We start from the raw sequence: 24499 nt of genomic DNA, 5'->3' as shown, positions 1-24499 counted from the left end.
AGTGCCAGGTTGACCAGAAAAAAAATGCTTTTTTACGTTTTTAAAAAAGAGCTTTATGTGTAAATGATAGGGGATAAATGCGGGGAGGGGGAGGTTGCAACATGTCTGTGGATTCACAGACTCTCTCCCTGCAAACCGGGAGTGCAGAGCTGGCAGAGCCAGGAAAAAGGTGGAAAGTTTGTGCTTTTTTTCCAAGGCTCCACTACGTGCTGTACTTTTCCCATACGACGTGATACCGCCGGTGTTGCACGAAAGGATAGCGACGCTCCTTTTTCTCTTCCTTCAGCGAAACATGCGGGAGCTTAGCTCACCGTCCTATGTCTACGAGGAAATATGCTTTGCGTCGAAACCACACCTCAAAACAAGTAAATAGAAACTTGTCTCATCCAAGGGGGGGGGGGGAGAAGAAGAGATGAGACAATCCTCGCTAACTCTTTTCCTCTACCTGTCTTCCTTCTCATCTGCGATATATCTGTGATGCGTTGAAAAACAGCATTTTCATAGCGTAGGGGGGCTGTATATCGCAGCGCCGAAATTTATTATCAGCAGGTTTCGAGTACGAGTTGCCTTCGGGACAAAAAATAATAAATCTGAATAACTGCCTTTAAAACCCTTTTGAAGATGAAAGGTAGGACAAGACAGTTGTTTTAAAGTGCCCACATTAGCAGCGCTTCTTTACAAGACTATAAATAATAGTGAAAGCACGAGAGGGGCCTCGGCGGACCGCCGCACTTGCTGAAAACCCGCTTCTACTTCACGGCGAGCATCGCGCCCGCCGACCCTGTCCGAGGACCCTGCGCCGGGCACCGCTCCCTGGCTGCTGCCTGGGCGATACCGCCGGGGTCGGGTCGGGGTCGGGTCCGGGGTCAGGGTCGGTACCGGGACCGCTCCGCGCCGCTGCCTCCGCCGCGCTCGCCGGTGCCGCCGCTGCGGGGCAGGGCCGGATCGGGCCGGGCCGGGCGGCGGGGAGGAGCTGCCCGCGCTCCCCGTAGGCAGGGCGGGCGGCAGGGCCGGCCCCCTTCGCCGGTCTGGGTGGGGTGTAGGGGGGGCCGGGGGTGGAGTAGGGTGAAATAGAGGCGGGCGTGTGTCACCGGGTAGATACCCGTGGCCAGGTACAGGGGGAGGCATTGACGACAGCGGAGTGGATGCGCTCTGGGCTGGGGCTCCTGGGCACTGAGCGCACGAGCAGCCGCCGCCCGTCCGCCCGCCCGGAGCCGCCCGCGGGTCAATCGCTCTGTGCCGGGGCGGGCAGACCGTCCGCGCCGCACCCGCCGCCAGCCTCATGGCCACCAGGGTGCTGACCATGAGTGCCCGCCTGGGGCCCGTGCAGCAGCCCGAGGAGCCGGTATTCGCGCAGCTCAAGCCCGTGCTAGGCGCCCGGGAGGCAGCGATCTTCCCCGGGGAGGACCTGAAGCAGCAGCCGCCGCCCCAGCAGCCGCAGCAGCACCCTGGGGGCGGCGGGGGCGGCGGCGCGACCCTGCCGGCGGAGGAGATGGTTCAGGTAGGCTGCGGGCACCCCCTCCCAGCCCGCCGGTGGGCGCTGGGTCCCCGCACAGCCCGCCGGCCATCGCGCCTCGCCCGGGTGGGAGCGACCGCTGCGGAGGGGGCGGGTGGGACTGGGTGGGGCCGGGCCGCGGGGCGAGGGCGGCGGACACTGTGGTGCGGGGCTGCGGCGGCAGCGGCGGGGTGTGTGTATGTGTATGTGTGCGTGTGTGTATGCGTGTGCGGGGGAGCGGCCTCGCTGCCCGTGCGGAGCGGGAGCGCTCCCGCGTTCCCGCCGGCGGAGCTGTGCGCGGCGGCCGGGGCCGAGGCGGGGCGCGGGCTCCGCGGGCCGTCCCGCGGCGGACGGGGGGAGCGGGGCTGCCCCCGCGGCTGTGTTGAAAGCTACAGCTGCTGCCTTCGCACTTGCCCGGCGGCAGAATTAGAGCGGCCGCCTGTCCTCCTCGCCCACGCAGGGAGTCATGTTCGGAAAGGGGGGGGGGGGACGGGCGAGAGCACACGACACACGGGGTAAGGGGGGACTTCCCGGGATTTTCTGACTATCCCAGGAGGCTGTTTGGGAGCGGATCCACAGGCAAACAGCTGGAGCAGCTAAAAGCGGGAAGACGCCAGTCGCAGCCGGGCTCCAGCCCGCGGACGGTGCCCGTTCCAGGGGCGGCTCCCCGCGCCCCTGTGGGACGCCCGCGCTCTCCGGGCCGGCGGGAGCCCCCAGTGCCGCAGCGGGCTATCGGGCGCTGCGTTTCGGTGGTGTCTTCCCCAGCGAGTAAATAACTCACGGCTTCAAAGCGAGCTACCCTCGGCTCGTAAACAAGAGCTAGAAAAAGTAGTCTGGCATGTCGAGGCAGATCCAGATCAAAGAGTCGGGAAGGCGGCTCCGTTTGTTTGTGGTGTTTACTGGGGGTCTTTGAAGAAAGGTCCTAAAATCCGCTTTCGGGCAGAGTTGCTGTTTGTCAGCTGCTTTCTCTTGCGGGGTGCTAAACGGGTCTGGTATGAGCGCTCTCTTGACAGGGCAGGGGGGAATGTAGCATTTGCCCATTGGAGAGTGCGTGATAAATGTTTTGCCGATGACTGTACACCAGTAATGTATAGGGCTCCAGCCACCCACGGATTCCCTCGCACCACTGCGCTAAGAGAATGATTTTCCAGTAATTAAAGAGCTCTCCGAGGACTGAGGCATGGATCGGGACATGTTTATCATGCTATTAGCCAATTATACACTGCACAGATTATTACTGATTTAAGTGTAGTCCTGGAGACACTTTACACAAAGAGTACTCTGATGCAGTCAACCCCTCTTCTTGTTATTCAATATTATTAATAACTTCACACTTTGGTGTCGTATTTCTAATCAAATACTGTTCTTTTATGGATGAAAAATCCTGGAAGTGTAGAAATATATATACGTATATATAAGCGTTATTTGAAGTATTAGCATTCAAATAGCCAGCTGAGGATGTGGCTTTTAGAGTTAGCATTTCAAAGAAAAGCGGGTGAAACAGATAGGCAGTCACCCTGCTCGAGCAGTGAATTCCATAGCAGGAGATCTGCAGATTAGGCACAGCGCCTGTCACTTCTGTGCCTCGCACTATCTTGTAGGCATAAAAGATGGAAAGTTTGTGTATGCTGAAACATCAGATCGATCTTAATGTGTGAATGACTTATGCCATGACTTTATCTCCTTGTCCTTGATGACGTTGATCAGCGTGTGATTATAAAAGACAGGTTCTTATTAGTGTGAGCGTTCATAACTTCTTCTGTAGGTGTCTTGCGGCTGGCTGAAGAGTATTGCCTTTTATTTGCAAAGCCTCACATGACTTGCATGCCATCATCTTTCTTGGTTGGTAACAAATCATGTGGATTATGGTCTGTTTTGTCTTTGTAGACAAGATGTGAAATGGAGAAATACTTGGCACCTCAGCTCCCGCCTGTTCCTGTCATCCCCGAACATAAGAGAGACAGTGCCTCGGTTGTAGACCAGTTTTTCACTGACAGCGAAGGGTTGCCTTACAGCATCAACATGAACGTCTTCCTCCCCGACATTAGCCATCTGAGAACTGGCCTGTACAAATCTCAGCGACCCTGTGTAACCCACATCAAGACAGAGCCGGTCACCATCTTCAGTCACCAGAACGAAACTACTGCCCCTGCCCCTACTCCCACTCAGGCCCTCCCCGAATTTACCAGCATCTTCAGCTCCCACCAAACTCCTGATGTGAACAACATTTTCATCAAGCAGGAGCTTCCAACTCCAGATGTTCATCTTTCTGTCACACCCCAGCAAGGCCAACTGTATCAGCTCTTGAGCTCACCGGATTTAGATATGCCCAACACTACTACTCAGGCAGCCGTGATGGACTCCCTAAACAATGTCTCCATGCCATCTGCCATGGCGGGCCTTAACACGCTCTCCTCGGCTGTTCCACAGACTGCAATGAAACAGTTCCAGGGTATCCCCCCCTGTAGCTATACCATGCCAAACCAGTTTCTGCAGCAGCAGGCCACTTACTTCCCTCCTTCGCCCCCAAGCTCAGAACCTGGAAGTCCAGACAGACAAGCAGAGATGCTGCAGAATTTAACCCCCCCTCCATCATATGCCGCAACTATAGCTTCTAAGCTGGCGATTCACAATCCAAACTTACCAGCGACTCTGCCCATTACCCCCCAGAACATCCAACCGGTCAGATACAACAGGAGAAGTAACCCAGATTTGGAGAAAAGACGTATCCACTACTGTGACTATCCTGGTAAGCAATCTATGCCAGAAAATCCCAGCCCTTACAATAAAGAGTGTGAATAATCATGGATGAGGTATAAGTGGTTTTTCTTTAGCTGTCGTCTACACCTAGGGAGAACCAAATAGTTTCTTGTCAAAGTAGAATTTCTCTTCTTTGTTGTTTTATTTCAAATGGGACATTTTCACATTCTTTAAATAATATATACTGTTTTCTTCATGTCATTTGTTGTTCTCTTAAACAACTGAGTTCATTTTACCATGTTACAAAATTTTTACTCTATAGAAAATTAAAAATTATGGCCTTTGCTAATGTAAGTCAGTGTGACTATGCAGCTCCTGCTTCCAGTACCTGTGGTGGAGCAGAGGCTCAGTTTGTCCAACGCAGTACAGCTCAGTTTGAATCTTCTGGCACCGAAAGAATCATTTCGGCTCCTAGCAGCTGAGGCCGTGGCCATATCTTCCCTGTTACGAACAGGAGATTCAGCTGCCCTCAAAAATCCATTAAAACCATCTCTGAAAATTGCCCACAGGTAGATTGTCTTCAGCCTCTCCTTCTCTTACACTGAAGGGGAAGAGGGACCTGACTGTAAACTGTACCTCCACGTAGTACGTAATCCCAGATACAAGATGTTCACACTCGTTGTAGTGCAGAGAGAAATTGCTGCTCGTGGTTGCTCTTCCCCCTGAGCAACATAACTCTGGGTGGTGTAGCACCCATTCGGTGTGCAGTGTGATAAGTGCTCGGTGGAAGAGTTACGCTGAGCCCCGGGTGACAGTGACACCGAGTCTGGCTTGATCAAGTCCTCTGGGAAATTTTTAAAAGATGAAGCCCCTTGCTGAGTTGTTAGTTTACGTAGCAGGTGTTACTGTACATAGATTGTAGCAGCTCTGCCAGAAACATACATGTTTTGTCTATGTAAAGCAGCATATCCCTAGGAGCTTTCTATGTAAAATTTTACTTCTAAATGACAAAGATGATGCCAGAAAGTAGTAAACTTAAATGTGTCCAGATAGTACCCCAACACTGACTGAGGAAGTTTAAATGTAATGTGAAGTGTTCCTCTTCTCCCTACTGAAGCCTCTCTGCTTTTTTGTTTTGGTTTAGGCTGCACAAAAGTTTATACAAAGTCTTCTCACTTAAAAGCACACCTGAGAACTCACACAGGTATGTATTCACTCTCTTACTGTCTCTTGTTCGTTCATGGCTGACATTTTCTGCGAAAGCAAGCATGTTTGGTCTGCCATCTCCTCCCTGTTTTCTCTAGGGTGGTGTAGGTACAAACTGGCAGTTCAGTTAAGAAATATTTAGGGATTGGTTAATGAAAAGGAAAATTGCTTTTATTAATGCAGTTTTGTTAAACCTTTTATAATACAGAACTCACAATAGCTGAGAATAAAGCAGATGGAAACTTGTCTTTTCAATCTAAAATGCCATTAACGTGTTAAAAAATAGACCTTTTCCCCCTTGAATAATGAATTAAGCATAGTAAACGTATTCTTTTAAAGATTTATCTAAGTAGATGGAATTTTCTGGTTTGGGTTTTTCTCTTTGACCTTTTAGAATTCTTTAATCTTAGAATTTTTCAGAAACATCATGAAAACTCCCAAGATAATGTCCATTTACTTCGTCCTTGGCATTAAGTGTGTTTTATTATTTTTTTTGAAAGACAAGTAGTTCTACATACTTATTTTAAAAAAGCAACAACATAATTTCTTTTTTTTTTTTTGTCAGTGAATGACATTAAAGTGGAAACAATTAAAAGTGTCAGTGAGTCACACTTGTTTTTTGTACCTTGATCAAACTCCACCTGCAGCTGCAGAGACAGTCCTCGTTCTCGGGCCCGCATGGAGTGGAGCTGGGGATGGTTTTGCTTGTGTGTAGGTGCAGGAGCCGTTCACGCAGAGGACAGTGGTTGGGAGGTGGAATTGCCCTAGGTGCTCTTCCTAAGCATTCACCTGCTGAGGCGGGGAGAAGAAGGAAAGAGGGAAACGGGGAGAAAAACTCACCACTAGGACATCGGAAGCTAGTACCGCTCTTTGCCAGGATCTTAGAACAGAACTGTTCATGCTAAATCAGTGAAAAGTATCAAATCAAATGAGAGGGCTGCAGCTCCTGTTTTTAAAACCGAGTATGAGCCTGGTGTTTTTTATGCATGGACGTTGAATCAGAGCAAAACACAAATCACAGTTCAAGCAACTTTGTTATTGAAGCAGGCTGTCAGTGCGATGCCTGTGCCATTCAAGTAAGGAGTAAGTTTAAACCAGAAGTCAAAACAAAACTTGTCGTGAGATGTGATCTAACAAAATGTTTCACTATCTCTATGGAAACAAGGCTTTCTGTTCAGCAGCTATTTAGAATGGATCGTTAGATTATCGTAAAGAAATTGAGTATCTCTAGGCTAAACGTTACTAAGGAAATTTTTTTTTGATAAATGAAAGTTACCTGTGTTGCAGTCACAGTGAAAAATCGAAAGCAGCTGTACAAAGATTATTGCTTTGCATTAGTAACAGACTGAACACAAACGCTATTAAAAATACTTTTTATATGTAATCACTCATTAGCAGTAAGTTTAGTAAGAAAGGAATATTTTCATGAGGATGTAAATGTGAGTACTGTTGGAGAGTAGAAACCCCTTTTAATAAATAATCTGTAAATTTAAGAGCGTGCAATTTCCACTTACGCACTTCAGCCAGGAACTAAATACCAGTTTTAAATATCTCATTTACTATTATATAATAGCTAGAAAGAGAAATAAAAGCAAAGCTTTAGTCTAAAAATTGCCATTACATCAGCATTTGAAATGAACACTTCTTCTTTTTTAAATCAATTTATATCTTTTTTACACCTTGAGTAGTAACGACGTTAGGGTTTACAAAGTTAATACGTGTGTGCATAGAAATACATCCCACGTTGCTAACATATATTGCTTAGGGTCACTAATGTTTATTGTTGCCTTCACTTTTTTACCTAGAAATGTGGATAGATGTGCAAAGGTCAAAGGAACTGATGTATTCATGAAAACAAGAATGTTGTTTTAGATAAAAATCTAGTGAATTTAAGCAGGTCTGTAATACAAAGGGTCTTCTGGGGAGGTGAATGAAGGGATAAACTGTCTAAAGCATGCATTACATGCAAGAATGTGAGTCCGTATCCTGTTACCTGCAATATTTCAGAGTATGGATTAGTTTAACTCTCTTGAATATTCACTTCATAATTGAAGATTTTCAGCACTGATTCTGATCTCTGCCTTAACATATGGTTGAAGTGTGTATTAAGAGCCAGATCTCTGACTTAGCATTAAATCGATTAATGAATGTTAAAGTAAAGGGGTGCAAACTCAGGGAAACCTGAGAAGTTGCTCAGCTCCCCCAGGAGTGCTAGGGAATCTCGCTATTGATTTCCAAAGGACTCAATGCAAAGAGGGCTAAATTAGGGAGTGTGCCTCTCTGCATCCCATCCCCCTGAACTGTGAATTCATACAGCACTAATAAGTTTTGATTTTTTTAGTTTAAATTTTTTTTAAAGGACTTTTGTGAAGCTTTTACCTTCAAAGTCTAAAGCAAATGTCACGTAATCCATTTTAATAAAGTTGTGTGTGATATTCTTTCAAATCCCTTCAGGGATAGCAGACCTGTTTATCTGGCTAAACCCGTTCTTTAGTAATCATGGACCACTGAAGTTGTTCTCTCCTTATTCTTAGTTTCTTAACAATACCTTTTAAAATTGGCTGCAGTCTCTTTCTCATCCCAACCAGTCCCCACCCTTCTCAGCAATCTGTCATCTTAAAATAAAAGAGCCTGCAGCAAAGGTTGTCTGCCATTAAAAGTCAAGACAGACCTTATGGTTTTCCTTTTGTATTGGAAAATCTCAGCCTTTTCACGGTATTTATTTAGCAGCCTTTCCCTTCTGAAAGTTTTTCCCTGGATTTAGTAGACGTTCTTTGAGAACAAAGCTAAGGGAAATGTTATTTTTGATAGGTGGAATGTAGACTGTAGTCTTTTCTTTTTCAGTTGGGATATGAACACGCTGTCAGACTTTGTGAGGTACATTTAAATAAAACTGTAGGAAATGGGCAAGAGGAAAATCCCATACATTTTTCTTCTTAAGTGTTCCCAAGGTGTTTATCTTACACCAAGTCAGGTGGTATAAGCTAATATAGTTATGCTGATTTAATGCAATTACTCTGGACTCTTGCTGTTGATTAGGAATCCAGTATTCCCATTAAGAGCTAAGTATTTGTACCAGTTGCAGAGGCAGGCACACATTTTTCTTTCTCTATGTAATGCTTTAGCATTTGTAAATGATGAAGTAGATTTTAGTTCAAAACTGGTAACCCCAAACCAGAATATGAACAAAGATTCAAATGTTGAAAAGATGCGTAACGCTTTTTATCCATTTCCATGCAGGTGTCTGGTACATCGTAATACCTTAAAACACTTCCTTTTAAAATAACTTTACCTGTTCGTCGTGGAACAAGTTTCTTTTTATGCCCGGCATTGTGCAACTATGGTATAAAATGTGTGAGGGAGTTGTGCATTTATCGCAGGCTGTTCGGCAGTAAAACCACCTTAAACCTTTGGCATAACAGCTATATGTCCAACTTAAAAACCCTGCCAAATATCAATGAAAAGCAGTTACTTGCGTATTGCAGATAAACTTCATTCAGTTCCTTTTCTGGCATCTGAGTATATAAATATATGTATCACGTAATCATTTAGCAACAGTGGCCCTGTGACTTACCCTTTTAGATTTCTTTATATGTTAAAGATTGGATTGTGGAAATTAAGTGTTTGATATGTGGGTACCTGGAATACCCTACCTGCAACACTGCAGAACTGCTGGCTCCAGGGTTTTTTTAATTATTATTTCTGTGAACAGCTGCACGCTTCAGAATTGCTTATGTTTTTTAGAGGAAAATCTGTCATTGTTTTGAACACATCAAGGCACGCACATTGCGGACATTTTCCAGCTTCATATTGGTTTTCTGTATACAGAGTCTTTGTACAGGCATGTTCTCTGGTCACATGATGGGCTTGCCATTAATAGTTTCTAGCATTAACTGCAGAACTATTTCATCTCTATCTATAGATCTAGTTTGGATTTAGTGATGGGAAGTGGAAGCCGAGATAACTCCAGAGAAATGGCATTTCTCTAAATGAGATGCACTCAAAATGCTTCCACTGTCCCTAGTTATTTCAAATGTTTATATAGGCATGGAACAGCTGCTGACTTGTGCAGTTCTTCAAGGTGTTAAACGTTTTATTTTATTTTAGATTTCTGCCTCGATAGATCCAAAATTAGACTGATGGTGCAACAGAATTAGAACCAGTTGTGTGTAGTGGACTTGAGCAGTCCCTAGGACTTGGTGCTCTTTAGGGACACTTGTTAAAGGTGGTACCATATAGAATTGCCCAGGAATTCAGGATGCCTGTTGTTGAGAAGGGAAAATAGGTAGTAGTTTGACTCCTGGTGGAAGAAAAGCACCTTGTGAAAACATGTATCAACTCAAATCATCCTGAGACTCCAGTGAGGGATTTCACTCAGGGAGCACAAATGAGGAATGGAGGCCCCAAAAGAGTCTGCTTTGCTCATGGTTGCAGCCGTCTGTGCATATAGCAAACCTCATCCTGGAAAAATCTTTGCATCATGAAAACAGATACTAAGTAATATTTCTGTGCAGACCCCACTTCTTTGACCTGTTAGATGAGTCAGTTGCACAGATTATACTTTAAGGAGCTGTCAGTAAATACCATCATTGATAGAGACCATAAGGAGAAGTGGAAGAGAGTTAAATAAAACTGTTGACAAAGTGCATTAAAGTGCAGTGTTGCTAGACAGTGCAGAAGAGTATGTTAGCATCTTTTATTTATGAATTCTTCTAAATCCATTAGTTGCCTGTGTGAGAAATGGAAGTACATTATTTTCCTGTGCAAACCACAGTTTAAGGGAAAATAATGCATTTTTTTTTTCAAACACTTTGTGAACAATTGCAGACCTTGGGATTAATTGATCTGGTTCTTTATCTGTAGTCAGAAGCTAAATGAGAAGTGTTAGAATGTGTTGCTCAAAAGAAGGGGAAATTTTAGCAACCTAAAACTATATTCTAATTAAATATTACTGATCATTCACATCAGCATACAATTTTTACGAATCAGGAATTAAATTCTAAGGTGTCAGGTGAGGGGTATTCAGATTTTAGATACCGAAAAGAAAAGCCTAATATTTTCTTTTTGATTAAAAGCCTAGAAAGTCCCTCTAAGCATGAAAGCTTAAAAAAACTGTTGTTTCTGTCAATTGCTCCCTGAGAGGATTAAACTTCAGTTCCAAGATATTTGATTCCTGATAAGGAAACTGTTGACCTAAGAGACTGACTTTAAATATAGTTCATTTTGAGACCGCCCTCCATAGGCTAATATAGTCCCAAGATTCACAGCAATTGCCAGTGATTAAAACTTTCCATTATTTGATCAGACATTCCTTATTGTAATTAATTTCTGAGCTTGACTGGGATGATTGACTCCTGCTTCCAGCCGGAGTAGTGTGTTGCTTGTTGTTTGTTAGATGACCTGCACCTCCCATTGGTGAAAGATTAGAAACATTTGAGTAATGTCCTAGTTTAGTCTGAGTATCTTAGTAGCAGCATTCCTGTCCTGTCAGGCTGCATTATTTATATTCAGTGATCTCTAACAACTCTGATTAAGGACATATTAAAACCTTTGATTTTGGCAAGTGTACAGTGCTTCGCTTTGAGTTAAAATAGCTTTTGTGCTTTGCTTTAATTTTTAATTTTTTTTTTGTGTGTCTGTGTGCATACAGTAGATGGATATCTGGAAGTCTACAGTACATGTTTAATAAATTCCATTTTAAGAGCACCTCTTATCTGACTGCACAAAAGCCAGTGTTACTGGTGAGAGAGCTAAAGAGCTGTTCTTGTACCACAGGCATAGGTTAGGAAATGTGTTCTTAGGAAATGCATAGACACAGCCATGCACCCCAGATGGCAGGGATTTCTTATAAACCTACTTTAAAAAAATTCCTTTCCTCTTTGTTTGCATATCTCTTTGAAGAGAGACCACCTCTGTTAAGACAGAATGTTATACCAGAAAGAAAATAAACCATTGCACAGGCCAGTCAAGATTCCCCAGTAATCCTTGAGCTGCATAAGACAACACTTACCAAAATAAATGTGCTTCAAGAAGTGATGGGAGCCCTGCGAAGGTAATTCCTCTCTGGTCAGAAAGTAGATGATGCACAGTTTCTTTTCAGTCCTCTTTGCTCACCACTCAGTTATCTTTTATTCCTGTCCATGCCTGATTTATTAGTGATCAGACTTCAAGGGCTCAATAGCTCTCTGTTAAAAAATTCCTCAAAATGCTGTTTCATTGTGAAGTAGTACCTAATGGTCCCACTCCAGCCATTACTATACTAGGTATATACTAGGTAGTGGCTTTACCACATTTTAAAATGTGCAGCATATGCTGCTCATTCATATCATTGATGGGATGGATGTTTCAAAGACTAAATTTGTTTTGTCACTCACAAAATAAGCTGGACATACCTTTCGTGCTGCCAGGCCTCTTGGACAACTGAGAATTTTAGTGCACTAAAGAGCTTTTAAATACCCAAGGGATTATTTGTTTTGAAACTTCAGCTTTCTGTTCTTTTTCAAAAAAAAAACCCCACAACCCAAGTACAAACCAAGAAGCTGCTTTTAATGACGACTGCAGCACTTGGTCAATGGCAGAAGGAAGGTCTGATTTTAACTAAACACTGGGAGCAAAACACATCTGAACGAGTGTAGGCATACACCCAAGTAACTACTTTCCGGTCCAGTCAGCCTGGAAGAGACCAGAGTTTAAAACTGTGGTGCTGTGATCTAGAGAAACACTATTTCAAGCAAACTAAAATAGAAAAAAAATTTTGTTTGTTCTTATTTTTTTTCTAAAAATTTAAGGCTATAGCATGTCAGGGAATTAAGACGACTGATGTTAACATGTGAAAAATTTGAAAACAAATTCACTGGAAAGCTTTGAGACAACATAAATATATTTAATAATCTGGTTTGAAACTGAACATGATAAAGGTTATGTACATAACTGGTGCAGTTATGGTGCGGAAACTTCTGCTGTGTCTGCCACTTTTTTATCATACCTACCTGAAAATTTTTTAAGGCCAGACGCTTGCCACTAGAAATAGTTCCATAATAAACACGAGTAATATTAAAATGGAAAGACTGGCGGAGGGCGTCTTTATACTTTCTTACAAGATGTAATCAGATGTTGTCTTTTTGGAGTCTTTGAAAAGCATGCTACTTTTTATTTGTCAAGGAAGCTCCAAACTTGCTGTTCTGACAAAAATTTCTGATAGCAAACAAGTGAAGTTGCAGGCGTTGCCTGGTGTAATACCTGTATTTGGATTTCTGCATACCAATAGAGTTACCTAACTTTAGGTTTGAAAATCCAGCCCTTGCTGTTTACAGCTTTATATTTAAAGAAAGCCATCCTAGCAGTGAATTGCAGAAATAAAGTCATAAATCTCTTCAGTGAAATAAGGAAGTTTATTTTCTTCTTAATAGGGAAATTCATCAATAATGGAAGCTTTCAGTGACTTGTTTTTTCCAAACAGAATTTTAAACAGAAACATGTTCTTGCATAGAGGCTGCATGTTGAAGATAGAGGGTGTCTTCAAAATGACCGTCACCCCCGCACTGGTGGCACTGTGCCTTACCCAAATGAGCATGGCCATGAGTGTCACTGCCAGCGACTACAATTAGTGTTTGGAAAGCAGTTGGTGCATTTTGACATGGCTAAATCACAAGAAGATAAATTAAAGGGAGAAGAGGCAACACAGTGTGTTTACTGGTCCAGACCACTCTCCTGTGGTATTGATAAGAAACCCAAACCTTGGGATCTACCTTGAGGAAATTTTATCTGTTGAAGTGACTGGTTAGGTTAGCATGTTATATGTGGATATCTACATATCTTTTTGACATCCTTGCAATCTCATAACATTGTAAATAATTTTTTGTAACGGGCACATTGCAAGCAAAATAGTCTCCTTTCAGGTTAAGCTCCCTTATCTCTTGGTAGGTGCTTTCTGTAAAAGAGCTTCCAAACTAAACATTAGAGATTAAAATTTCTGTGCGCAAGTACAAGTCTCTTTCTCATGCTCCACAAATGTATTTTTTTTTACACTGGAGAGTGGATACGTATTAAGAGCTCAAGAACTTAAAGATATATTTTGTGATGTATAAGCCTAGCAAAATATTTTAAATCAGTGATACTGGATGTAGGTTATGCCGAAATCCAATTAAACTTATGAAATCCCTATCCCGTTGAAGTCTAATTTAAAGGAAAGCAGTTCTGTTTCCCAGAAGTGCTGCGTATAATATTTCTGGCTAGGGAAGAAAGGGTTGGAGTGTGCTATTTGGCTGGAAATCGGTACCAGCTTCCTTCATGGTGTTTTAGTTGAACAGTGTTGACATTCTAACAAATCCCATGGAAGCTCCCCTGAAGTGGAGGAGTTAGCTGTTTTCTTGCTTTTACAGTGAAATATCTGTTTGATACCGCGATCGTGTTCCAGAAAACCAAGCCGTACTGCCTTCATATTTGATGACCAGTGGCATTCTTGGTTTAACACCCTATAGAAGCCCTAAATTGCTGGAGGAAAACCAAATATTTCTAAAACTTTACTGCTACTGTATTTCTCACAATCATTAAAGTAAACAAATCTTACATTACTATGTAGCCAACGAAAACAGTGGATAAAGGGTTCAGTGTCCCTTGTTGTATATACCTGCTTTTTTAAAAAATAAATCTTCAACCCAGATTTCTCAGAGCTTTAAAGTCAGCATAGCAAAGAAGTAGGATCACTTCAGAAAATATGTAATGTGAGGTGCTTTTTCCCTCTCTTGCAGGAACTTAAACCAAATTCTTATTTCTGCTAAGTGACAAAAAGCATGTGTATAGGTTGAGAGAGAGAAAATACTACCAGATAGTTGTTCTTCTGCTTGCTCTAAAAGAGTGAAAATAATCTCCACCTACTTTTTCTTACCCCTGCTTCCTCCTTGCCCAAAAGGAAAACATTTGAAATTGAGTCAGTTCTTAAATAGAACTTTCCAACGGAAACTAGCGTTACAAACATAGATATTCAGTATTTTACTCCTAGGATTTATTCAAAATAGTCTGGGCCTCTACACTGGCACTAAAAATACATTTTCCAGTTCTCACTGTTGGCCAAAGCAGGGGTTAAAAGCAGCATTCTGACCTTAATTTCCAGTACATAAAAGTAACACTGTTAAAACAATCTGTGTAAGGCAGCAGCTTGTTCCCCTCTGTTCATGCATCCCTGAGCAGTGCTTGGTTTAGCTCAGGTCTGCAGCAGTCTGCCGGCAGGGAGGAGCGGTGCTATTCTGCGTGTAGCTTTTCCCCTGAGCAACGCTGTTGCCCAGGAGGATTCTGGCGGTGGCTGGCGCCGAAGTGACCGTGACAGTGCGGTAAGTGTCGAGATAGTGTCTCTACGAAGTTGAGTGCCCTGGAGTTTGATGGACGTTCTGGTTGCTGGACTCGGCGTTGGTTTGGACGCTGTTGCACCCAGCAAGGTACAGGGTTCACTGCTGCCCCAGCTGCTGGCAGTTCGTGTGCCAGGAGCCTTCGTATCACTGCTGACACTGCTCACACATAAGGAAAAGTTTTAATGGAGGACAGCTTCTTTTTCTGTTTGTACTCTAACAGGGTCAGGTACCACCTACACAAGACAACTTTGAGGCTGCTTTTTCAATGCAGTGTAGTCCAACACTTGGTGAAAGTTGCATGTACTTCATATCTCCTTGATGCTTGGAAACAGATTTTAATCTCCGGGTCCCCATTCCGATCTGGTCTGGATATTTCTAGGCTTTCATTAACTAGTGCTATTTTCCTGCCCTCTTTACCTTTTCTGTCATTCCTTGTGTAATTCTGCAAAATGTAAGAGCAAACATTTGGAGTAGATAGAGACCTAACTATGTATATGCTCTCCCTGGGCAGTGAGGGGGGGCAGGATCACAAGACTAGGAGTTCAGCATCAAGTATAAAGTTGGCAGTTTTAAGTGAAGACTTTTAAAGAAGAGTTTAAACCTAGTAGGGAGAAAAGAGAAAGAAATGAGAAAAATAAATAAATACACTGGCTTTAAGTTAAGATGCTTCAAATGCAGGAGTAATGCTTTTGTGTAACCTCCATATGTGCATGTGTGTTTTAAAGCAAAGTGTTCGCAGATCTCCCAGGTGCTGTGCCTATTGATCAGCAACAGTCTTTTACAGACACCCTTAATAACCCAGTTAAAATACATCAATGTATATAGTGCAAAAGGTCCCTCACTGAAGAGGGACCTTTCCTGTCATTCTACTGTGAAGACCAAATGTGTTATCTGGCTTCTCTGGTGTTACAAAAGCTTTACACACTGGGTTTGAATGAAATCTGTGTTTTAGCCTACAGTATGTGTTGCACAGAGCAAAAAACAATCCTATATGATAGAGCATTCGGTCTTCAATCAGCATCAGAATTTACTCAGAGTAAATTCAGCTGTGACAGAAATCTATGATCATTTGTGTTCTGCTTTGCGATCCACCAAGTAATTATAAATTCTGTGAGAGGTGATGCCAGGCTCTTGTTGTTCTTAAGGGATGTTACATTTTCACCATGATTTCAATAAACCCTAGTTACTGTTTTTGCAAAGAGGTGGTTGGGTGGTTAGTTTTTCTTGCAGAGGTCTGGTTATGGTTGTGACCCTGCTAACTTGAAGCCACATCCCCCTTGTGAGCAAAGGGCTGGTTCTGCACTCAGTAGGAGATGAAAAGTTTCTAGTTGATCAGAAGAAGCAGTAGAAACTCCCAGACAAAAACATTTTCATAATTTCATCTGCATGATAAATAAGGGCTTTTGAAGTAATGTTTTGGAGTTTCTCAGATGGTGTTACCTGCATAGCTTATGCAGAATAAACAGATTGCAGGATGTGGGCTTCTCTCTTTTTTCCACATGCTTGTGTGATGGTAAAAAATGGAAAAGCAGGAGACACTCAACAGTGCAGTAGGACTGAGACTGTGAGGGTAAAGGTCTGAGACCAATGGAGAGGTAGAAGAGGTTAGAAAGGCCTTTTTGGAATGCTCGGCTTGGGTGTATTTCTGCTCCAGATGAAGCTACTGCCACAGAAGTCATCATGGCTTTATGAATTTTTATTTCTCCCATTTCAACAAACACCTGTAAATTGTAGGCATGCTTAAAATACTGTGTTTATAGTTCTAAAATGGATGAATGCAAACATTTGAGGTGCTTGGACCAGTGTATTCAAGACTAGGTGGATAATTTGAAGTTGCACTCAGAGTTGCGGTAACACAGCAAGTTTTCAGAGATGCCGTGCTCCCCTACATCAGTACAGACTGCTAGAAACAGCAGGCACTTTCCACCTCTAAAATATGGCTATTTAAGCACCTTATTGTAGACATTTCATTCTGAAAATGGGTGCTTTGAACTTGAAGGTGCCTTCACCTATATATAGCTAGTCTCAAGCAGGATACCACAAGTTTTTATTGCTTGTTACATTTTAGAAAATACTATCCTCATTGTGTTTGTATCACACGGTGCCCCTTTCTTCACACATCAGAAGCTCTTGAACAGATCTGCACACTACAAAGAATCTTCGTAGAAGTCTTCCTTCCCATTTCAGACCTCTTAAAAAAGCTCTGTATAACTTACCCATTTTTCAAAGGTGCAAGCATAAGTTACAAACTTGGCTAGATTGCCACGTGAGGCTTCCTTTTTTTCCTACTCCCTGTCATAGTGAAGTGAGTGTAAAGGAATATATTTCAGTCTCATAGAGGCTTCCTAACTCTGCATTTCTGTACCATAGCTGTCTCTAATTTGTATTTGGAAGTTTCTTAAATTTTACTGAGGTATTAAATCACTCTTTCAAGAACAAAATTTGCTGAAAAAAACAAAGGGGCTGCTTGTTTGGGGCCTGATGAATAGAGCTGGAAATAACTAGGAGGCATCAGCTCCTTGTTTGTCATTTGTTTCTTCAGATGGAAGAGCAGTGCTATTCGATGTGATCGCTCATCGGTTTTCTTTGCTAAAGAGTGATGGCTGACAGTTTTGCTTCTCTGTGCTCTCTTTCAGGTGAGAAACCATACAAGTGCACATGGGAAGGCTGCGACTGGAGATTCGCTCGCTCGGATGAACTAACGCGCCACTACAGGAAGCACACGGGGGCAAAGCCCTTCCAGTGCGCCGTCTGCAATCGCAGCTTCTCCCGCTCCGATCACCTGGCTCTCCACATGAAGAGGCATCAGAACTAAAACCTGGACTTGTCATTGAGGCTGTTTTGTATCTATGCAATTTCCTATTGACTCTCGACATACAACTGAAATTAGTTTAATTTTTGAGTATGGGTTATCCATTTAAAAGAAATCTCAAAAGAAACTGGAAATGTATATTTTGTATATTTATGCGGGAAAAGGGAAGACACTGTATCACAATACCGGAGTGTTTGGTCATTTGTTTGCTTTCATAATGTATATGGCTTTAGTCAGCAGGTTCATCTCTTTACAAGTATTATATCTCAACACATTGCAGCTTCATACATATTTTTTCCTCTTGCGGTGTTTTGACAAAAGCACTGTCATTATGGTGACAGTGTTTGGTAAACAAATTAATGAGAGGATGCAGATGAATGCACACAGTGGAAAAGCCATAAACTGTAATCTGTCAGGTTTTTACTGGACATATTAAGTACATGTGTTTTGTGTTGTTTTTTTTTTTTTAATGTTAAGCCGTTCTGTGGATATAAAATACATAGAAAAATTCATAAACAGCCATAGAACAAAATACTTTGTTCTGTGTGTTGCATGTTTGCTATGACAAAGATTTTGTAAATATGCAGATCAGCTTTTTTAGGTTTATTACAAAAGTTTTCTAAGAAACATCTGAAAAAAGCAGTTGTTTTACATTTGATAACATGGCACATTTATGAAAAAAAGTTACTTATATACCTCTCAAAACAGAACCAACTTAGCTTCATTTTTCTTAAGAGAACTGAGCTAAGCCTTTCAGATGTTTTGTACCTGTTAACTCAATGGTGTGCACTGAATATTCAAAGCGGGATTTTGTTTTCAAATTGCTTAAAAGGGCAAAACATGCAGAATGAACTGTAAAGTCAATGTCGGAAGCTGAAATAACGGGGATAGTCAAAATGAACACAGAATGTTAAACCTCTTACTATAAGCTAAACTTAGTATCTCTTTAAAAAGAAGGATTTAGGATGCAGTTTCCATACACAGACATGTTAAGCTGGTTCAGCACCAGTATGATCTAGTTTTATGTGGATATTGCATGTAATTTACTAGGAGGTAAAGGATACAGTAGTTTTGTTTAAAATTACAGTGCAGTTTAGTTAATCCACTGTTCAGATTGACACGCAGGGGAAAATTTACTGCTGACAAAAGTAGCTGAAACTCCACTGAAGTGAAAGAAATGGTGCCCTTTTTTGCTAACAATGACTTTGATCCACCGTGCTCAGCCTTGAAATAGTAGATGAAGGGCCAAAGATGAGGTTAGACCAGGTAGGATTTGGCCAGACAACAGGAGAAAACCAAACAAAATAGTAAGTGTCTGAACTTCACAAGCCGTAATATTAAGCTGTCAACCAAAGCCTAGAATAGACAATCAAAATACCAAAAAAGGGTCTTGCAGGAAACCCTGCTTTGTTAAAATCGTTATTTGTTTTTATTTATTTGTGGTATATGATAGACTCTTTTTTTTAAGACAATTTTACATATACTTGATAAATTATAGTTTTGTTTGTTATAGTTAGAAATGTTGCTCTTAATGTAAATAGTTGACAAATGATGTAAATAATTTTGTAAGGCTTCAAATGTTTATACGTGGAAACACATGCATAAATTGGTTGCTGTTTTGCTTCTTTTGCCTCCCCCTTACCTTATTTTTGTATTGTGGTATTTCCTATGCAAATGATGGAGCAAACAGCTGTATAGTTGTAGAATGTTTTGAGAGAGAATGAAATGGTTTATATATAAAGACTCTTTTTTTTTTTTTTTGCAAAATAAAACAAAGTGCCTAATGTGTGTGTGTGTGCGTGCATGTGCTCTCTCTAGCTCCCGACAATGAAAGTTCTGTGTTTTTCCAGTGGGAGCTGGAAATCATGGCAATATTAAGCAAAGAGTGTCTGTTCTGCATAGGAGGGGCTGCCCCTTTGGAAAATACCTGGCACTTCTGCCTCCTGCCCTGATGAAAATAATAAATGTGAAGGGATAAAGGATGGTGCTTTTCTGCCATCTGAACTTTAAAGGAAGCGTATGGTTGCCTGAAAACGATTGCAATTGTCCATCTACAGTAGCATGATTGGAAATCGAAGGTTGGGTGTATAGAGGTATACAAATTCTTTCCCACTTTCAAAATGGTTAAAACCTATTCACGCTCATCAGCAGTGATGCCCAAAAGACGTTTCTCCCCAGAAAGGTGCTTTCATGCCCTAGAAAGGCAGGAAGGTCCCATAACAACACTATACAATGCCTGCCACAGCAGTATCTCCTTTTTGGTATTTTTCCCTTGGGAGAAGGAAGTATAGTTCACTTGAAAAATTTGAGTGGATGTGTATGTTGAAATTGGGATGGGGGTACATCTGTTGTCTTCTCCTTTTCTCCAAGCTTAAAAAAACCAGACATGCTGGACTTTTTAGAAGAAATTTATCTTAAACTAATAAAAGAATCAATTTAAATACAATTTATGAGCAAATTATGATAATCCAATTAAATTAATTATCAATGTATTCAAAATTCCATTATTTTCTTGTAAACTCTGACTCATAAATCCTTTCTTGAATTTCTCTGTTCTTTCCTTACAATCAAACTTTGATTTTTTTAAATTAATTTTTCCCTCTTAATTAACCTCTCTCCCATGTCAGCTAATCCATCCTTTTAAAAAATACCTAGGGTAGCATGAAGAAAGTCAGTGAAGATGTTGTTAATTACCAAGAAAATCTCCCTGCATCTCACTAACTGCATAACTGCAAAGATAAGGGCGATGTTTTGGGGAACAGGGAGAGACCTCCCAGAAGCATTACTGTGGCATTGCCCTTTTCTGATCTAGCCATTAGAAAAACACCCAAGTTTCTTTGAGGCATTTCTGCTTGGAGAAGAAGCTGGCAGTTAATTGGGCAATCGTCCATGTGCTGTCACTGTGAAAGAACTACCTGAGATTATTTTGCTGAGCACAGGGTAGTGTAACAGCGGTGACATGGAGCATTGGGAGCAGCAAACTTCCCTGTTTAGCTCAGCCCTCCAATCTGGGGCTGGACTGGTGGCGGGTTTGGTAGCCCTCTAGTCTTTGCTGTGTTTTGTCTCAAGTCCGTAGATGAGGGCAGCACTCACTTCTGTGTTTCCCATGCCTGTTCAAAACAAAAGTCCGCTGATTGCAGGATTTGAGCCTCCAACATTGCCTCATACTTGTTTTAGATGTTTCTATTGCTCAGCTACCTGGTTGCATAAACCAGCTTAATGGTTTCATATTAATCTTGAATGAAAGGCCATAATTAAGCCCGTCTACTTCAGCAGCATTTAATCTAATGCAAACAGGGAAAGACACAACAGACCCATGCACCAAGATACATTACAAAACCAGAAGTAGAGGGGCTTTCTTCTCTGGCAAGTGCTACAGCTACAACGCAGAATATTAATATGGGAGTTCAACAACATGCCTAATCTAAAAACCTGCAAGAAAAAGCAGGTCACCATAGCCCCCCACTCAGTTCCTTTAAAGCAGTTGCGCAGAGTCCCCCAAGGTTCTGAGGTCGCTCTCAAATTCAACTCTCCAATTAGCCTTCAGAACCCAAATTATCATTCCATATGAAGACGGAAAATTCAGTGGGCCAACTGGCTTTTCTGGTGGCCATATGAACACCTTGTTCTCTTGACTGGGTACTGAGTTCCTTCCTGTGGTTTTCAATGTGAGTTTAGGGCCTGACCCTCCACAGAAGTACCTCTATGCCCACTTGGGAACCTTGTAACATTCATTACATGGGATCCTTGCATGGATCCTTGTTTTAACCTGGTAGGTAAGGTGCCACAAGACTCTGCCATGCTTTGCAGCTATAATAGTCATGTTGCTATTGACCTTCAGGAATGAGAGTCTGGCTCAACAACTGACTATTAGCCAAAAGAATGTGATGGATTACTCATGTGCTGAATAATGCATCCTGGCACTTCGAATGTATTAGGACAGAGGGACTTTATTAGCGGCTGTAGGTAGCAGAAGCAGCCCAATGGGTATGCTTTTAATAAAGTGACTTGCATACTTTGCTTGTGTTTACTTATTCCTCTTCTCCACTACTAACCATTAGGTTGTTGTTGTTGTCATCATCTGTTGTGTTTCCAGCACCCTCAATAATGCTGCTTGTTTAGGATTTGGGATTTAAGTAGACTCAGGCAACTGGGGAGCCCATGACAGACCTGGCAGAGCCCGGTCTGTCTACAACAAAGACCTGTCAATGGTAAACAAAGAGTACCATGGTTCCCCAGGTTCCTTTGATGTTGTTATTGTTCTTTTTAAAAATAGTTACTGTTTATATATAAATATGTATGTAAATATATATTGGCATGTGTGTGCAGGTTCATTTGCATGTTCAGTTCAACTCTGAATCCTGGCAAAGACTTGCTTTTTGCCGACCTGTCACACCACCAAACTCTGCAGGTTAGCTCAGGAGAAAATGGGTGCTCCCATGTTTCCACACCAAATTTCCAAACGATTGGGGAAATTTAAAAGTCTGTGTTCCCTCCTATGTGTACTGTATTGAGAAAGAAATCCAACAGTGAATTTCTGTTTCCAAGGAGTAAATTATTGCTTTATTTTGAAGTCTTCTAAACTAGAGAGAGAGAGAGAGAGAGAGAGAGAGAGAGAGAGAGAAACTGTGGTGAGAGGGAAGGGTGGTTGTATTGCAGAAACAAAGTGAATTCACACTGAAAAAGAAAGTAACTCTTCAGCTAGGCAGATTAGAAATATGAGTTATTTCTGCAGAGGAACCTGTACAGGTGGCAGCAGATAGCATTCTGAAATGAGGTATCAAGGGTAGCTTGTCAAAGCACGCCTCCTCCTTCCTTAGCTCTGCTTTTCCTTCCTGGTCTCTGCACCATCCTGTTTCTGTTGCCCATTAGTCTCAGGCTTAATTCGTATTTCCCACTGCTCCCATAGCTCCAGCTCCTGCTGCTCTTTCCTGGCTGACCGGGCAGCTGCTGGCAACAGGCTTGGGCCAGTGCTGCCCCTGCTTCTGTCTGCATGAGGCCCACTGCTGCACTCCTACCGGTTGGGGCACACTTCTCACCTGCCTCTGTTTTTAATTTGTGGCACAAGGAATAACAGTGTGGCTTGTTATTGACTTGTGGCTTTCTGCCAGTCTCCCTGTGTTGTATAACTGGGGCAGACTTTTTCCTTTATGTACAGTGCTTGTGTCAATACGTAGGACATGCTGTTACTACTTTTGCACCTAGTGTGATCTTTTTTCCACACAGGGCTCAGGAAGATAATTACAGCCTTCTCCTTTTCATGGGATCGAGCAAAGGCATGTTGTGCCAAGGGAGATTCTTGCACTTTTGAGGCATTAACTCAGAAAGGTTTAGTTCTTCAGAGTAGAGTCATGGGGTTTCCAGCCTTGGTTTCTGCACTGACCTCCCCATTTTCCTACCTTACTCTTTTTTAATGTAGTAGAGTCTGTTCAATGGCTTTGGCTACAGAAAACTTTAGAAAAATATGGTTTGTCTGTTTTTCAAGAAATGAGGAGTCACACTGGCTGATTTGCCATCTCCCCTGCCTGGGAAATCAAAGTCAGAAGTCTCTTCAAAATAATATCCCCAAAGGCCATTTCTCTTCCCAGCCTCAGTTGTTGTTTCTGTTTATACTTTTTTTGTTTAGCTGGCTATTGTTATTGCGGTTTGTCATTATTTCCAACCCATTGGGGTGGATTACTAGACCAAAAAAAGGACACAGACCCTTCAGAGGGACCAGAGTCCCAGTCTCCCAGGTCAGTACCCGTGCTGCAAGGATGCAGACTCATTGTTCTCTCTTTTTCCAGTCCAATGAATCCACCAATCTTGGCTGCTAGCTGGCCTGGCTTTGAAGAGGATGAATGTGAATGCAGTGAGCTCTCACTATGTCTCTGAATAGTCCATGGCCTGCTGTGTGTCCTGTGAAGTTGAGGACTTTTGTCTTTCTTATGGCCAGAATGAGCCAGTACCACATCTCCAGGCCACTGGAGGAATGTCCTACTTCATAGGTTAGTCTATCATTGAAGGGAACCACCACCAAATTCCTTCAAGACAGTGGCTTTGCAAGGAAAAGCAGCAGCAGCTTGTGAGAAGCTTCATGCTGTGTGGATACGGAAAGTGAGCCAGAAGAGCGCCTTTGACATCAGGACTCTGAGAGGATTTAGACAGGATAATACCTCATTTCTGGATCCTGAAAGGGAATGAACATGACATGAGTCCCTAACAGCATGAAACCTCAGGCTCTGCTGCATATCTACACAAGCACAGCTCTAAGACCATAAGGAATTTTAAACTCATAGATTTATCAGAGTTTAACCTGTAGGGTTAAACATTGCCAGTATGAAGGTTTTCTGGATTGCGTGCTTACATTAGACACCACCTTAAGTGCTAAATCCCTTTTAGGTGGATCAAATGTTTTGCTTCTGTGAGAAGCAGCAATGTGCAACTTCGGTAACTCACATGACTGGAGCAGGCTTGAGAAATCTGTTTCTGCAGGCTGCACTGGCACCAGAGACAGCTCAGAAATCTGGGTCTGTGGGAGCAGCCTTTTCCGTTGGTAGTAATGGTGCAGAGCTGGCGTCAGATGAACACTGCCATTACCTTGTAGGTGACTCTGGGAACCTTGTACACTTCAGGCTGGACCGGCGAACTGGATTGCTGATTGAAATTATACACACAAAATAGGGTTTAATTTGAAAAACTGATGTACTTAAGTACAACACAAAAGAAGACCTAAAGTCTGAGTGTATTGCTCTTGGGGAGTTTTCATAACAAATTTCTGGTTGCCAGTCTTTTCATCTGCAATGTCTCCTGGGGCCGGATCCAGACTTGATCCTTCAGAAGATGTTTGTTTTCCAGTTTTGTTTGAATACAGTAAGATTTCTGTTGCAGAAGATAGCAGAATTCTTGCCAGATTAACACCATTTCCTGTGTTGCCCATTATCAGTAAGAGCCTTACAT

The 24499-nt window shown here is 42.4% G+C and overlaps 1 protein-coding gene across 1 annotated transcript; it reads left to right on the top strand.

Moving 5' to 3' along the window:
* The first annotated feature begins 1282 nt into the window (after positions 1-1282).
* On the top strand, positions 1283-19346 carry KLF5 (Kruppel like factor 5). Its single transcript, XM_017828644.1, has 4 exons — positions 1283-1501; positions 3383-4244; positions 5340-5399; positions 17385-19346. Exons 1-4 carry the CDS (start codon positions 1283-1285, stop codon positions 17561-17563), a joined length of 1320 nt encoding a protein of 439 aa, XP_017684133.1. The 3' UTR covers positions 17564-19346.
* Positions 19347-24499: the final 5153 nt, after the last annotated feature.

The sequence above is a fragment of the Lepidothrix coronata genome, unplaced genomic scaffold (assembly GCF_001604755.1).
Source record: "Lepidothrix coronata isolate B3197 unplaced genomic scaffold, Lepidothrix_coronata-1.0 Scaffold150, whole genome shotgun sequence".
Lineage (NCBI taxonomy): Eukaryota > Metazoa > Chordata > Aves > Passeriformes > Pipridae > Lepidothrix > Lepidothrix coronata.
The sequence above is the reverse complement of the archived record's forward strand: the minus strand, read 5'-3'. Positions and strand labels throughout refer to the sequence as shown.